Source organism: Atractosteus spatula, chromosome 5, assembly GCF_055471065.1.
Source record: "Atractosteus spatula isolate fAtrSpa1 chromosome 5, fAtrSpa1.hap1, whole genome shotgun sequence".
In the NCBI taxonomy this organism is placed as follows: domain Eukaryota; kingdom Metazoa; phylum Chordata; class Actinopteri; order Semionotiformes; family Lepisosteidae; genus Atractosteus; species Atractosteus spatula.
In genome coordinates this window covers 31,966,541-31,981,838 of record NC_142710.1, presented here as the reverse complement: position 1 = coordinate 31,981,838, position 15,298 = coordinate 31,966,541, and the positions used below count along the sequence as shown (strand labels likewise).

Here is a 15,298-nt window from a genome sequence, read left to right as displayed (position 1 = left end):
GAGGTTCATCTCTGGTGACGTAAATTTCCCGCCATTGTGAATTGTCCCTTGGAGCTGCGTGAGTTTCTGAATCTGGTTCCTGCAGTGGAGAATTGTATTTCCAAATTTACTTTTCTCGCGCTCCAAGCAATCAACTCTACAGTTTAAAGCAAGCAAAGATGCCTTCGGCTCTAGACTGGATTAACAGCCCTTTAAGCGTTGTGCAGGGATTTTTTGGTAAGTGGATCTTTTTGCAACGATGCGTTTTATGCAGTTTCTCAGCAAATTGCGATCCAATTTGAAATGCATTTAGCTACATGTAGGCTATTGACATAACGAGTTTATGTCATATAACAGTAGTTTAATATTTATCGTCAACAGCAGAAAGTAGTGCTACAAATTGTTTTCTGTCAAAAAGTCACGGGAAAAGTTATGGTTCCTGTTTCTTAAACTTTCACAGTACGCGAAATGTGTCCAAAAATCGAATGTACATTCTTCAATATTATATTATATCAATATTATAAGAACCTAGGAAACAAGATCTACTGATATATGATCTGATGCTGGATGTTGGTAAAGGATCATTTTGGTTGCTTTACTTTCGTTTAACCCGTACTAGAGAGATTTGAACCGCGGATAGAGAATCTGATTTTGCCTATTTTATAGATGTTTTTAAAAAAAGTAACTATATATGCTCAGGATGTTGTCTATAACTATTTCTTTCTGTTGTGTGGCTTCCTATGTTCGATCATGTTCGCCACTCACTGTTGTCACATGTTGCTGGACTCTTCTGAGCCTCAGGCGTGGTGTAAACAGCGCAAATCGAAACTAGGGGATTAGATGTATTTCATCCAGAGAAGCACGGTCATAGAGTGCGAGAAACACAATCCCTTTCGGACATGGATGTTAGCTTCGTTGCAGGAATTTGGCAAAGCTAAATGACTGAATTGATTTAATTGCACTAATTAAGTGCTCGCTTTGGATCAGGATAGTTTATCTACCCCGATCGCTGTACTACCGCGGAGCAACTACTGAGATTTTTTAATTAATAGCATAAGATAAAAAATAGTTCAGGTGGGTAGCTGCGTCAGCATGCGTAGGCTGCAAAGGAACAAGTAATAGGTTTATTCCATGCTGAAAAAAAGAAGAAAGAGAACACACACCTGAAGAAGGCTCCACGGCCGAAACGTTGTGTTCTCTTTCTTCTTTTTTTCAGCATGGAATAAACCTATTACTTGTTCCTAAGATAAAAAATATACGTGTTTTAAAAAAACAAGAAACCTGTAACGCCCTCCTTTTTCCAGCTTTTACGTTAATTATTCGATTTGTATAATATCACTGTTAACTTTTCGTTTTAACGATAGACTAATGTACTGTAAATTAGATCATTACTTTTTCATTAATGTATTAAGTATAGATCAACTAAAAAAGTATGACTCTTTGAAGGTGGTCACAGCTCATTAACCCAGATGTATGTGTTTAATGAGTAGGCTCAATTCCATGTAAAAGCAGCCCTTAAATGAAAGCAATTTATGTATTTGGGCGGTACGAGTTTTCCACTACATCAGGTAGCAAAAATCTTAACTTGATATTCTTCCACACGTTTTGCAGTTCGAGACTAATGGGTGCACCTCTTATAACAGAATGGGTAATCGGTGCACCTCTGCTCAATCTAGTTCAGTGTTCTAGTTCACTCTCCGCACTCTTGCAGCTCAGACCCCCAGTCCTGAATGGGAGAAGAAAGCGGTGGAGTATTTTAAAGAGAAGCTAAAAGTGAATGATGCAGCAAACTGGGTAAGTCTGAGTTTGTCCTCTTACTGAAAGGATCAAAAACAATGATATTTAGATTTGAAACCTCCATATATCATTGTAACTATTACAGTACATACTGTACTTGCTCGCTTTTCTACTTATCCCACACGTGTATTGGGGCTGCGTGGGTATAATAACCCAATATAATAGAGTGTCGCTTAGTTGGATACAGCACTGTGCTGATGCTGTGGAATTGTAAATAAATGCATACATGCTGACATATAGTTAATTCCTCTGTTGTTCCATGTGTGCTTGCCACAAGCAATGGACAGTCCAATGGATCACACACTAACTTACAAGGTTAAGTGTAACCTTACAACTATGAATAGTGCTGTTTTGTTTTACCAGGTTCCTTCTTTAAATGATGTTCCTCTACACTACCTGAAGCCTGACAGTCTGGTCAAGTTCCGGTGTATGGTGCAGGACATGTTTGATCCGGAGTTCTACATGGGGGTGTACGAAACCGTTGATCCCGTTTCGAAAGAACGAGTGAGTACCCAGCCTGTCTCTTCTGCCTTTCTGTCGTTTGGTATCGTCGCCCTTCGCAGCTGCTGTGGACATTACTGTCGTGAGGGTGGTTTTTGTTTGGTTCGCAGGATGGCAAGTCTGAAATGTTACTGAGAGAAATTCTTTCCTTTCATGATTGCAGGTCTCGTCATAGTTGTCACTATAATAAATAAAATGCTGGATGAAAACAGAGTAATTTGCTTACGTATAAAAATAAAGCAGTCTTTAACACTGGAAGTTGCGAGCATTTTTGGTTTGATGAATTCACAATCAGAATTGTTGCATTCCTTAGTTGATTACTGCGCGGCAATAGTTGACTATCGCTCTGCCATCTTCTCTGTGCTTTTTTACCATTGTTCACCTGCATATATCCATCTGCTGTGATTCGTAAAGAAAATAGCTTTTCAGCCTCTTAAGACTTAAACATGATTCATGATACTTGCAAAGCTGCTGTTGTTTTGTTTCTGCATGGCTTTTCTGCCATGTGACCATCACACAGCAACTCTTATTTTAACTGGTGCCGTGTTGTTTCTTGCAGGTCCTGCGATTTGGAAAATACAGAGACATTGCAGAATGTGGGGTAAGTGATGATCCTTTTTTCTACATGTATATTAAGCTGTAGAGCCTTGCTGCAATAACAGGTTAGGCCAGCAGACACTGTGTAGGACAGTTTCTGTATTAATGCAGTGCATGTGTTTGCACCATGGAATCAGGTGGTTAGGAGAATGCAATGCTGCTACATGTGATGGAAGCAGTGATGAACCCTAGGGAGCCATTTTACTCCCTGGACTTTGGCAGCCTGTAAAAGACTGAGAAATCCCTGACAACCGTACTTTGGTAAACACAACAAGGTTTAAAATGAGCAACTTGCTTGATAACGACAGACCTCAGGAAGGTCACAGAACAAGAGACCTTGATACAAAGCTAACGCAGGTTCATGGTCTGTAAAATGGATGAGAGAGCCTAACTCTCTGACCCAACCAGCTGTAGGCCAATCTGACTATATTAAACGGTGAAAAGGTTTCACCAACCATCAGAAACAAATGCACATTAGCCACAACCACATTGTTTGGGTGTGGAGGTATTATAAATTTCACGTAGTTTAGTTTGAGATTAAATTTACAAAATGTCACAGTTAAGAATAGTAATTCAAAAATAAAAAATATGAATAAGAGGCTTTCATTTGGCATATCTTTAAGAAACCTTTTGATTACTGTTTGCTTTATAAAGGTACCATGAATAAGTGCCTGAACCCTTCAAGGGTAAAAACTTAAATTCATAAGATTATTATGTTTTTAATGGATGTATTTTTATATGACCATTTATTCATTAAAATGGCTAAGTCATTGAGAGTGTCTATGTGGGAGTGAATAGTGTTATTCTGGATACAGTTTTCCATTAGGGGGCAGCAGAACTACATTGCTATCTCTGCAGTTAATCCCAGAATGTACTCACTGTTAAAAAGCTGATAACTTGTCGTTCTAATTTGAATGCTTTTAGCCTCAGCAGGAAGTCGACCTGAACTCGAACAAGAGTGTAACTCTGGAGAGACAAACCTTCTATTGTGTGCCTATTCCTGGAGAGTCCCCTTGGGTGAAAGAGATATCCTTTCGTTTGTTTTTTGAAAATATGATATAGGGTCAGATTTGCTGATTGATCACACTTGGCATTTTTGGATCTAAGAAAGCCAGAATATCAGAACTGTCTTCCACTCATTTGTTGAACAGATTTTAAAGTCGGTTGGAGAGGATTTAAACATCAACTAATGAAATGTCCATTCTATAAAGAATGTAGGTGCTTCACCCACTTGCCGAGTGTCGTCTCAAAATTGTGAAGAATCGTGAAAGTGTCTATAACATGAAGAAAAGGGTTACAAGCATAAATCTTGTGATAGAGGTAACATGCCAACTCAGATGTTTTTATTTAAAACTCATTCGGTATTTTTTAAAGCTCTGTGGGAGAGAGCCCCACCTGTAAATGGTAAAAGTCTGTAGAAGAGAGAACTCAGCAGTGTGAACATTCACAAGTCTTGATGGTTTCGAGTCAGTCAACAGCGAAACACGAGTTGTTAATGTGTCCTGGAGGTTAAGGAGAGGCAAAACAATTTAGAGTGTTTCTGTTAGCATGCAAAATCTTTGTTGATTCAGAGACTAGCCACGCAGGTTCTGTGTGATTTAGATGGCTCTGGTCTGACTCTGCTAGGCTGGTTTGCTCTGTAATTGATCTTAACTTTGTCGTGCACACCTATGCCTGTGAAAGTCAGGCCCGTGTCAGTCCTTCGACATCTTACACACCCTGCCGTCACAAGCGCAGCTATGAGGAGGACGAAGATATGGACATGCAGCCTTCCAAACAAAAAGACCAGCTTTCAGGTATCTCAAGCTCTTACATCTGAACAGAAGCCAAAGAGCAAGACTTCTATTTATAGCCGTGAATTGTAATTTTGACTCTGTTACCTTGGAGCTCAGAGCTTTTGCTTCGTTCTCATTTTTTTCCATCCACCCAGAAATTGTTCGGTATGTAGAAACAAAGTCTACTCATTCTAATGTTAGAATGGAACTAGCAAATCACAGTTTGTCCTAGGTAGAAGGTTAAAGGAGTTGGCTTCCCCCTTTTCAGGACCGCCAGGGATCGCTGAATCCCAGACCAGCGGAGACTCCAAGCGTCTGGAGACAGAAGCTCCATCCGGCCAGAGCAACTCCCTGCCTGGCTGCTCCTCCCCCCTTGACCTCAACTTCCCTCTTCCAGGAGAGAAGGGACCAGCCTGTCTTGTCAAGGTAATACCATGACATGATCAGCACTCTTTAGCTCTGTAGTTTTTTTTTGTCCATTGTGCTGTAGGTGGTGTGCCATGACAATTGCAGCAAAAAACAACTTTGCGGTGACAAAACTGTATCCATTGCCATAATTACCCTGAAATATTGTAAACAGAACTAATCCAAATCATGCTGTTACTGCGTTGTAATCAAAGTGTTACTTTTCAACTAGCTTGAACATTTATGTGACTAACTGAGAAAGCTGCTTAGTGAAATCTTTAGCATTAAAGCTCTTCTTCATAAGAAAGACAAAATAACCCATCTTTTTTTCGTTTATTGTAAAGAAGCGTAGTAAGATACAAGTGTCCTTAAGAATGAAACATTGCTTGCACAGCCTGTAGCTCATGTGGCCTCTTTCTGTCAGATGTACGAAGACTGGGAGAGTGTCAAGGTGAACGACATGCTGGAAGTGTATGGCATCCTGTCAGTAGACCCAGTGCTGAGTGTACTGAATGAGGAAAGGTGAGGAATTGTTGCATTTTGTGAATAGTTGTTGATTTGGAATGGATCACTAATATAAAAAAAAAACACTTACCATTTCTTCAGTGTAATGGGGTGCTAACACGTGGGTGAGTGGATGACCCCTACAAAGTTGTGGGCAAGACAGTTTCTTCTGAGTTTTACAGAATATAACTTACAGTGGTCTGGATGCAGGAAGGCTCCATTACTTCTCTACTAAACAGTTCACAAACCTGTAATTGAATAATTCCTGTAATGTGAAGTAAGGAAAAAGAAGCATTGTCATTGTCGCGGCCCTGCAGGGACGGTACCTCCTCGTTCTTGGACACTATGGATTGCACAGAGAGTGCCGAGGAGCAGAAGGTCCGCAGTCCACCCGCCTCCCTGGTGCCCCGGCTGCACGTGCTCCTGGTGCACAAATTGGAACACAACAACCCCCTGCTGCCCCGGCTAGCCGACCAGAGCTGTGAGTCTGCAGTAGGGTGTGAGGACCCGGGAACAGATGTAGGAGGGAATGTATTTTTCAAAAGCTTTGTGCTTGATCTCTGCATGTAGTGATCAGCTTATTAGATGAATAGTTTGAGATCTCAGGCTCACTGATTTATTGAGTGCAATTGTTTTTAAAGTGTACTCATTTGTCACTCCTTTTACTAAGTGTGTTGGACTATCAAGAGGAAGTTAAGATGCTCGAAGTGAGCTAATTAATAAACATGTTAATTAGTAGCAATTTGTTTTAATCTAATTCTTAAATCTGTTGTGAAATGGGTAGTTTTCTGTTTTGCGGCTCATGTAATGTGTGCATCCTTGCATTTCAGCTAGGAATGATCAGATTGTCACCATATGGCAGGGTGCTTTGGTGCACGAGGGGCATCGTAAAGAATCGTGTTTTCTCACTATCGTGCAGTTGTGTCCAGTTTCCTAAGTGAAGTGACGTCGGTGAGGGCTGAACTGCTGGGGTACCTCACCCATGTGCTCCTGGGAGACAGTCTGGCAGCCGAGTACCTCATCCTGCATCTCATTTCCACTGTGTGAGTCACTGGGGGAAAAGTGTCCTTAATATACCTCATCTAAGGCATGAGCCCGCAATCCTTGTAATGTGTGTGAAATGCTGATATTGTGGTACAGCTTTGCCAGTTTTGAAGAGGCTTATTATGAATCACAAAAACTATTCTGAAAGGAGGAAGAAAGTGCAAGCTGTATGCACAGTATTTATTTTTTTTAATAAAACGGGATTAATATTTTATTCCCTGTCCAAAAATAGCAGTTTTTTAAATTTTTTTAGAGCAGTTTGTTAAAGGGGAATTGCACTCAAAATTTCTCAAATTTACATTATTACGTTTTGGGAACAGACTAAATTCATTGATGTCGCAGAATAAAAATACAAATTTTGAATTAAGCACAACATTGTGAACTTTGTGAAAGTACTGTAAGTCGCCATGTTCCAAATTTGCGTTAGAGTTGGTAAGAATTGCGATTCATGACTAATGTCATGGTCACGGTAATGACTAATGTACCGCGTTGTGCGAGCGGATATCTACAAGTTGTGCAGCAGAGTTTTCACCGTAGAAATGTTGCAACATGATCTGCATGCAGAGTTAACAAGTAATTGGTATTTGTAGGCAAAACCATCGCAAGGTCAAGAGCAATATTTCTATTGGATGCAAAGAAATGTATTCTCAAGTCTGTTTCTTTACAATGTTATAAGGCTACATCACGTTGCCTGAAGTTTTGTTGCCTCATTCTGAACTGTAGAACGTGACACTGCACATACCTGGAAATGTAGTCTATTTTGTGATGTATAAATTGGAGGTCTTACAAGTTATTGTGTACATTTTACTTTAAGTGTTTGAAAAGCACTCATCAATGCTGATTCTTTCTAACTCCAAAAAAAAATAGCGTTACATAATCTTCAGTTACTATCTCCTGTGCTGTTCCTCCTAAAGTGCAGGTTAATGTACCTTTGTGGAACTCAAGTGAGTGTGGTAGTTTTGTTAAAACTATTGTTGCATTCCGTACAACTCGGGCGACCTGAAAGACGAGAAGAAATAATGTTTTGGCCATGTTCTCCTCACTACAGGTATGCAAGACGTGATGTCCTGCCCCTGGGGAAATTCACACTGAATCTGAGTGGCTGTCCCCGCAACACTGCCTACACAGAGAATCTGTATCGCGTTATACAGAATATCGTTCCCTCTGTGAGTGCACCTTTCCTCTCCCCAAGAACCTGGGGGTTACAATTTGGTCAAATACACCACAGAATGTTTTGTCTTTCAAACTTCTCTAGTGTGCTAGTACGTCAGTTTTTCTGATGATGGAATGGATGCGTGTTATTAAGCATGACTCAATGTAAGAGGCCATAGGTGCAGCTCTTCTTACACAGGACTTGCAAGCAGGGCTTACAAAGCTGGACCTTAGAAGCAGCTTAGGAACGTAAGGGACCAGTGTTATGGAGCACTTGGTTGATGCGGAGAAGATGCTTTATTTAACCGTGTTTAAAAACCTGATGAGTACTGGGGTAGAGAAGACTGGCCTGGGTAAATATGTTCAAACCACACTGCTCCTAGTGGAATTCTGTCTTTATTTTGTCTTCTGTTTTGTTTCCAGTCTTATCTCCTCGGCATGACTCTGCACAACATGAACAGCTTGCGGTTGGTTCCACAGAAGGACTACACAGCCAACCGGCTGGTGAGCAGTGTCCTGCAGCTGGCCCGCAACACCAGTCTCTTCCTGGATGAGACGGTGCTGGAACAGGGACAGCTGGACACCGCAGGTGAGCCCGGCTGCTCTAGAGCTTCATTTCCTGTGAACTCTTGACAAAATGTCATTGAACTGACGGAACAGTTACACAATGGGATGGGTCGGCCTTATTTGTGAAATGGTTTCATTTGCCAAGAAATGTTTCTTGGTAAACCTCCTAAACAAACTCTCACTCTAGGCCAAAACTGTTATTCTTGCAATCAATATTCAGGTGCTTTTAAGACTGTATTTCCTTTTGTCAAGGTTGTGTAGGATTGCTGTAGTATAGTACAATATATAATTACTCAATATTTTAGCCATTCCCTTTCAAGTTATATTTAGATTGTGGGATCCAACCATATGCTGCAAGGTGATAAGCAGTCTTTATTACATTTGTTTGAAGGATTTGCAATTCTATCCTGGATGGTTAGAAACACTACAATTAATCCTGTTTTATGGAGATGGCCGCTAAAAGCAATCAGCAGCTATGCTTCTAGATGGTGATGATGTTCCTCACCTTCCAACGCTGTAATTTGTGGTTTCTGTCTTTAGGTGTGCGAAATATCACTGCCCTCGGTAACCTGATCTCGTGGCAGAAGGTTGATTACGACTTCAACTACCACCGGATGGAATTCCCCTGCAATATTAATGTGTTGATCACATCAGAAGGCAGATCACTTCTACCGGTATGGACAAAAGCCTCTCTGACACAGATTGATGTGAAGAAGAGAATATGCCATGTTGGATTTCAAGCTGATTGCATCCTTCAGCTGACTTGCGTAAGGCAGGCATGAGATAATTGCTGGAGGCAGAACCAAATGGTTTTTCTTTTAATGCCAAGTGATGGCATTAGAAATTGTTACTGGCTGCAAGATTGTTTTAATACTGCTGATTATCAATACAAAGCTGAGGTTTGAGCACTTGCATTCTAAACTGGAGCCGAAGCGAGAGAGCTGCTCATGAGCATATTCATACATTGAACCTAAGTTAAATTGTCCAGCTACATAGGTTGGATGTGGCTTTCAAACTTTTAACAACTCTGGAATTTAGAAGAGGTTGCTTCTTTTTGCTGCTGGAAGAGGTGTTAGTGGGGCCAGCAGGGGGCGCTCACCCTGCGGTCCATGTGGGTCCTAATGCCCCAGTATAGTGACGGGGACACTGTACTGTAAACAGGTGCCGTCCTTTGGATGAAACGTAAAACGAGGTCCTGACTCTCTGTGGTCATTAAAAATCCCAGGGCATTTCTCGAAAAGAGTAGGGGTGTAACCCCGGCGTCCTGGCCAAATTTCCCATTGGCCCTTACCAATCATGGCCTCCTAATAATCCCCATCTATGAATTGGCTTCATTACCCTGCTCTCCTCCCCACTGATAGCTGGTGTGTGGTGAGCGTTCTGGTGCACTATGGCTGCCGTCACATCATCCAGGTGGGGCTGCACATTGGTGGTGATGGAGGGGAGTCCCCATTACCTGTAAAGCGCTTTGAGTGGAGTGTCCAGAAAAGTGCTATATAAATGTAAGCTATTATTATTATTATTATTATTATTATTATTATTCTGTTTGTAACGGTCTTTAAATTGATTCTGGACACTCTACATTTGAAATTATAAAACATTAAGATTAGGAAAGGAAAGCAGTGTTCTCTTTGTGGTTTTCTTCGAGAAAGGGAAATTGTTTCTATTGCTCACAAAAGTGTGGTTTTCTGCAGCAAGTTCAGTATACATGTAGCTCAGCCCTCATGGACAATATTGCCACTGCTGAAACTGTTGTCACCCCACAGTCCGACTGCCTGGTCCATCTCCAGCCTCAGCTGAACCCCCCCAACATGCAGGAGTACCTGAGCGCTTTGCAGGTGTCTCTCCTTCCCTCCCTGCTCAACAAGTTCCGGGTCTACCTGAGCCTGCTCAGGACAATGGAGTACAGCATCTCCGAGGAGGTGACGAAGGTGAGTTGCTCTCCACTCATGGAGACAGAAGCTAAAGGAACGGGTGCTGCTACTTTTGATCGAAGGATAAACGTGGCTACTTGTAGTGTAAGATGATTCGAAAAACAAACTTATGCAAATAAGTATTACCAATCCAGTTGTAACAAAGAAATCTGTCTATTGGCTAACCCTAGCATGAAGAGAACCACGTCATAGCGTCCACTTTGGGTTTTCTAAGTCCCTGACGTGCCACATTAAGGAATGTTACCATTATTTTAGGTTTAAGCTCTGCCAGCACTAATGTGTGTATCGGAAGATAACAGCAAGGTCTTCCAAATAAGGACCTAAATAAAACAAACATGTACAAATGTAAGGAGAACGTGTTTCTGGTATGAAGAAAAAATCATTACAATTTACATTTAATTTTTGAATTATAATTTAAATTATACTGTATATATCATACTTTATATTCAATAATTGAAGAATTCACATTATTCAGTTAAAAGTGAGCAAACTGTTCTAAGGGAACTGCATTACAAAAGTTCTGGTTTTGACATGTCTTTATCACTGTAACAAAATCATTTAGCTATTATGAGCTATATTTAATTATAATTACATAGTTCACTGTACTTATAACATGACTAGAACCAATCAATTTACACTCAGCTATCATAAATTACAATGATCTGTCTTAAAATCATACTCCCTGTCTACATCAATACAAATATCAAGAGTAATAAAATATACATGTATGATCTAACTACACTAATTAAAAAAACTTTTCATCACTGACAGTTATTTCCCCCACGTTCTGAAACGCATTTGGCTGAAAGTGAAAACATTTTGTTATGGTGCAAGAAAATAGTCAACTAATTTTCCTGTCAGTTTCAATTCCTATTAGCCTATGCTAACAGTTTTGGATTAAGTCCAGGTCTGCTCATTGCTTGCCAAAATCTGGGAAGGTGACACACAGAAACAGAAGACAAAGCATTCAAACCTTTAGCATTTTAATAAACAGGCTTCTGAAACTTAAAGTAAAAAAATCAAATCAGTGAGGAAACTGACTTGGAGCCTAAGACTTTAAATGCATGATTACATTCATTGTGGATTTAAACAAATTTAAAAAGGTCAATATACTTGCCTGTATTTGAATATGATCGACTAAAAATAAAATATTAAGGGTTTAATTAGAATGTTAACCCATTAGGAGCTAATTCCTGCTATTGGTAATTAATTTAAATTAAAGATTATTCTCAAGTATATATACTGGGACTGCATAACGTGTGACCATTGTTTCTATGGGAAAAAATCTGAAATTTACCTTTAAACTTACCAATTTAACTTTCAGCCGACACCCGAGTTGTCATCACACTTCAGTGGAGACTGTAATAAATGCAGTGCTAGTGATCCCAAAGACTTGAAGATATTTTTCCTTGCAGGCAGTGGAGGATGACTTTGTTGAAATGCGCAAAAACGACCCCCAAAGCATCTCTGGCGAAGACCTTCACAAATTGCTCGTTGTTGCCAGGTATGTGCTGAGGTTCTGTAGCGTTTTTTTTGTCTTAATGTCTAATAGTTTCTTTTACCTTAACTTTGTAATGCTCTGTGGTAGAGAGTGCCAGGTCTGAGTTAATCATTTCAGCCCTGAGTAACACTTGGCTGCCTGTGCAAGAGGTCTCAGATCAGTAGTTTTCAGCTGCCTTATAAGATGATCTGCACTGTAGCTGAACACGTTTAACACTTGCCTGCTTTTTTTGTCAAAGAAAGTGCTCTGGTAAAGCTCTGATGTGTTTAACAGATGGCATAAAGCATGCAGTATTCTGTAACAGGTTGGGATATGCTTGGATGTCGATGCTGATGACGTCAGTAAACTTCAGTCTTTTGTAAAGAAATTGGAATTTACTGTTCACTTTTTTTTTTTTACGCTGCTGTTGATCAGGGTGTGTTTGATTCTCCCTCTGCAGGCTGCTGTCTCTCAGCGTGGGGCAGACCACACTCTCCCGGGAGAGGTGGACGAGGGCAAAACACCTTGAAACTCTGAGAAAAAATAGGACTGAGCAACAGAAGTGTGTGAACGGGAACGAGCCTTAAACGCCCAAGCTACTGTGTGCACCGCAGAGGCCTGAACTCTTCTGGCCCTGGGGCGAGTAGAGAATAGCCCTGGTCAGGCACAGGAATGCCAAGGAAGATCACTGACCATGGAGCTTGGTGAAATTGTTTAAAATTTATACCAAAACCGTTTTTTTTTTCCCTGAGAGAATATTATTATGGTTCGTAATCTTGTTATATGTAATTAACTCAATATCTGTTAAGAAAAGCATATCAGAAAAAGAATTATGGGTACTTTTTGTAAGATGGGAAATATGTGAAAACTGTTCTGTTATGTCAAATAATTTGACCCCACCCCTCGATACAAATAGGTTTTTATTTGGATGTATTAAAGAATTCAGTTTTGTATAGTTTAGTGTTCCCTGGATGGTATTTGTTGCTTTTCAGTCTTATTACACCCCTGAATTACACAAACTGTTGGCAGAAAAGGTGAATTACAGATAATGTGTTTTTTGAGGCTAGGACACAATTTCCAGTGGTGTCACTGCCAGGTCGACATCTTGCTGCTGAAAGGTGCCCGGTACACAGGAAATGAAGCACTGTAAACATCAGGGCTCTTAAATGAAATATTCCTTCTTTTAGTATCTGTTTTATTTTTCCCTTTTTATAAAATAACATTTGAGGGCCAGAAAAAAATATGCTACAACCTGCATATTTACTTTATTTTTTAAAAATCATTTTAAAAACAAAAATATTCTAGCTGATAAAGACATTTTATACAAGTGCATAAGACCAGCCTGTCATTTCTGTCCAGGTTCAAATGTCTTGTTTGGTAGCTTTTACAAATTCACTGAGACTAATGAATCCACGCCTTTCCTGTGACTTTGTAAAGGGATCTGTACACCCACCTCTGCAGTCCAGTGCCTTACATTTGGTCTTCACTTCAGACACTTTTAGCTGTGTTGCCTGCCTTTTGTTAAAATCCCTTCAGCCTTCAGCTGTGCTTGAGACATTGTCATTGATGGGTTTCTTCATGCACATGCCCAGACTCTTCTTATGAAGTGCCTTCTCAGGTTCTATCTTAAATTTTACTTTCCCTGGTTGTATACTGTATGAAGTCTTAACTGCTACTAGTTTCTCCCTAGCCTTCATTTCACTGCAGCCTTAAGTGCAAACTTTATTATAGTTACTAGCCATAGGATACAAACTGAAAGATGCCAACTGCTCAGCTGTTAATTATAATTCTCACTATGTTAAGTAAGGCTTTTGCTTAAACTGTCTTATAATGTAATTTTATTGTGGATCTAATAAGGATTGAAGACAAGGGATTTTCTTTAGTGCCGGATGAGTTATAATTTAATGTGCACATGTTTTTGTTTGTACTACTGCATCTTTACTGTTTTGCAAGTATGATACAGTATGTACTGGTATCAGTCTTCTGCCTGCTTAAAATAAAGTTTCAGTCTCAATATACTCCATGTTTTTTAGTGTTCTGCTGTACTGAGCATCACCTTATCCAAGTTACAGATTCTATCCTGATGGATTTTGTCCCATTATTCTCGCATAGCTTGGTCAAGCAAATGCCTGGTCACTGGTCCCTGAGCCCTACCTGTTGTACGTCATCCCTGCTCATCCAACAAAATTTTAATGAGACTCAATTCTAGCAGTTAGGACAGCTGCGGCATAACTGTCACATTCTTGTGAAATGTCTGATAAGAAAGCGGTCATTACACAAGCAGTAGCATGAGCATGTGTTGTCCTGGTGGAATCCTGTCACTTCTGGATAAATCCACAGGAAGGGCAGCAAGTGAAGCACCAGGGACTTGATCAGAGAAGTTCTGTTCAGTAAGATCACCATCAAACACAATAAGGGGCTAGATGGTCCAACGCAGATCATCACATACAGACCTCCCCCATCAATGCTGGTATATCATACAACATTTAGTATACTAGTATATCATCCTGCACGTCTGGCCCGTCTGACATCCAGCAGCACATCTACACAAAACCTTGCTCAAGAGGACAAGGCTCCACTGCTAGCATGTCCACCTGAGGTGACATATGACTTAGCCTCCAATATAGTAATGCTATTGTCCTCTTGATACGCAGAGAAATACTAAGGAACCAATATTCCCTTTCTTGTTTCTCACCAAGCTTGAAATTCAATGGGTTAAATGTGTCCACTCAGGTGTATCGCAGTCCACTCCAGAAATGTGATCGTTAAACAAAATCGGTGAACTTGATTTTCCTAAAAATAATACATTGTTACACGTTTCTTTTGTTGCTTAGTATATAAGCCTGTACCAAAGGATACTTCAATGTTCCTAGTGAATATGTTTCCATGTTTGTATTCCAAAGGCCTACAGTTCTTAGCGAGATAAGCTGCCTTGCAGTTATTTCCAGACTCTACAGTTAACATTCTGAAATTCCACTGTATCTGTATCAGGTCTGTAGGTGCGTCTGAAGTTATTGTTGGGTCTACCCAAAACATGCACACATTAAGAAAATTATCTTTAGTATCAGTTTGGCCACCATGCTCATATTGCTTTTTATGTGTTGTCTGACTGCATAAGATCTTTCCCCTCTCTCTCTGAATGTCCGTTTATGCCTAGATGCAGACCAGTCATTTTGCACAGAGAATTTTTCATCAGGTGTTTCACTTGATTTTACAAAATAACTTTTACCAAGTGCATTTTACAGCACAAATCACTTATGTTCTGTCTACTCTATGAGTGTACTGTTTCTTCCATAAGGAGGCAGTGTTTGTACAGTAAATGCTAAGTTTACAATAACATTCAGTCTGGACTAAATTGGGAATGAAGAGAGTAGTAGTATTTTATCTTATGAACTCTGTTCCTGTCATGTGTGGCTGGTTGAACAATTTTGGTAGGAAGCCTCACAGAAACAACAGGATACAGATATGGCAAAGATTACGCTATGTCATTCAACTTCACAGAACTCAAGCACTACAAAGTGTTCTAACACAGAATTAAAAAATAAACATTGCAAGAACTTTCA

General features: G+C 40.1%; 1 protein-coding gene across 1 annotated transcript; it reads left to right on the top strand.

The window, feature by feature from the left end:
- The first annotated feature begins 12 nt into the window (after positions 1-12).
- Positions 13-13,753, top strand: mcmbp (minichromosome maintenance complex binding protein). The gene is made up of 16 exons (XM_088915599.1): positions 13-216; positions 1,691-1,773; positions 2,140-2,280; positions 2,837-2,878; positions 3,799-3,901; positions 4,542-4,670; positions 4,918-5,075; positions 5,479-5,576; positions 5,876-6,039; positions 6,478-6,601; positions 7,651-7,768; positions 8,178-8,343; positions 8,862-8,995; positions 10,088-10,252; positions 11,671-11,759; positions 12,196-13,753. Exons 1-16 carry the CDS (start codon positions 159-161, stop codon positions 12,320-12,322), a joined length of 1,899 nt encoding a protein of 632 aa, XP_088771725.1. The 5' UTR covers positions 13-158; the 3' UTR covers positions 12,323-13,753.
- Positions 13,754-15,298: the final 1,545 nt, after the last annotated feature.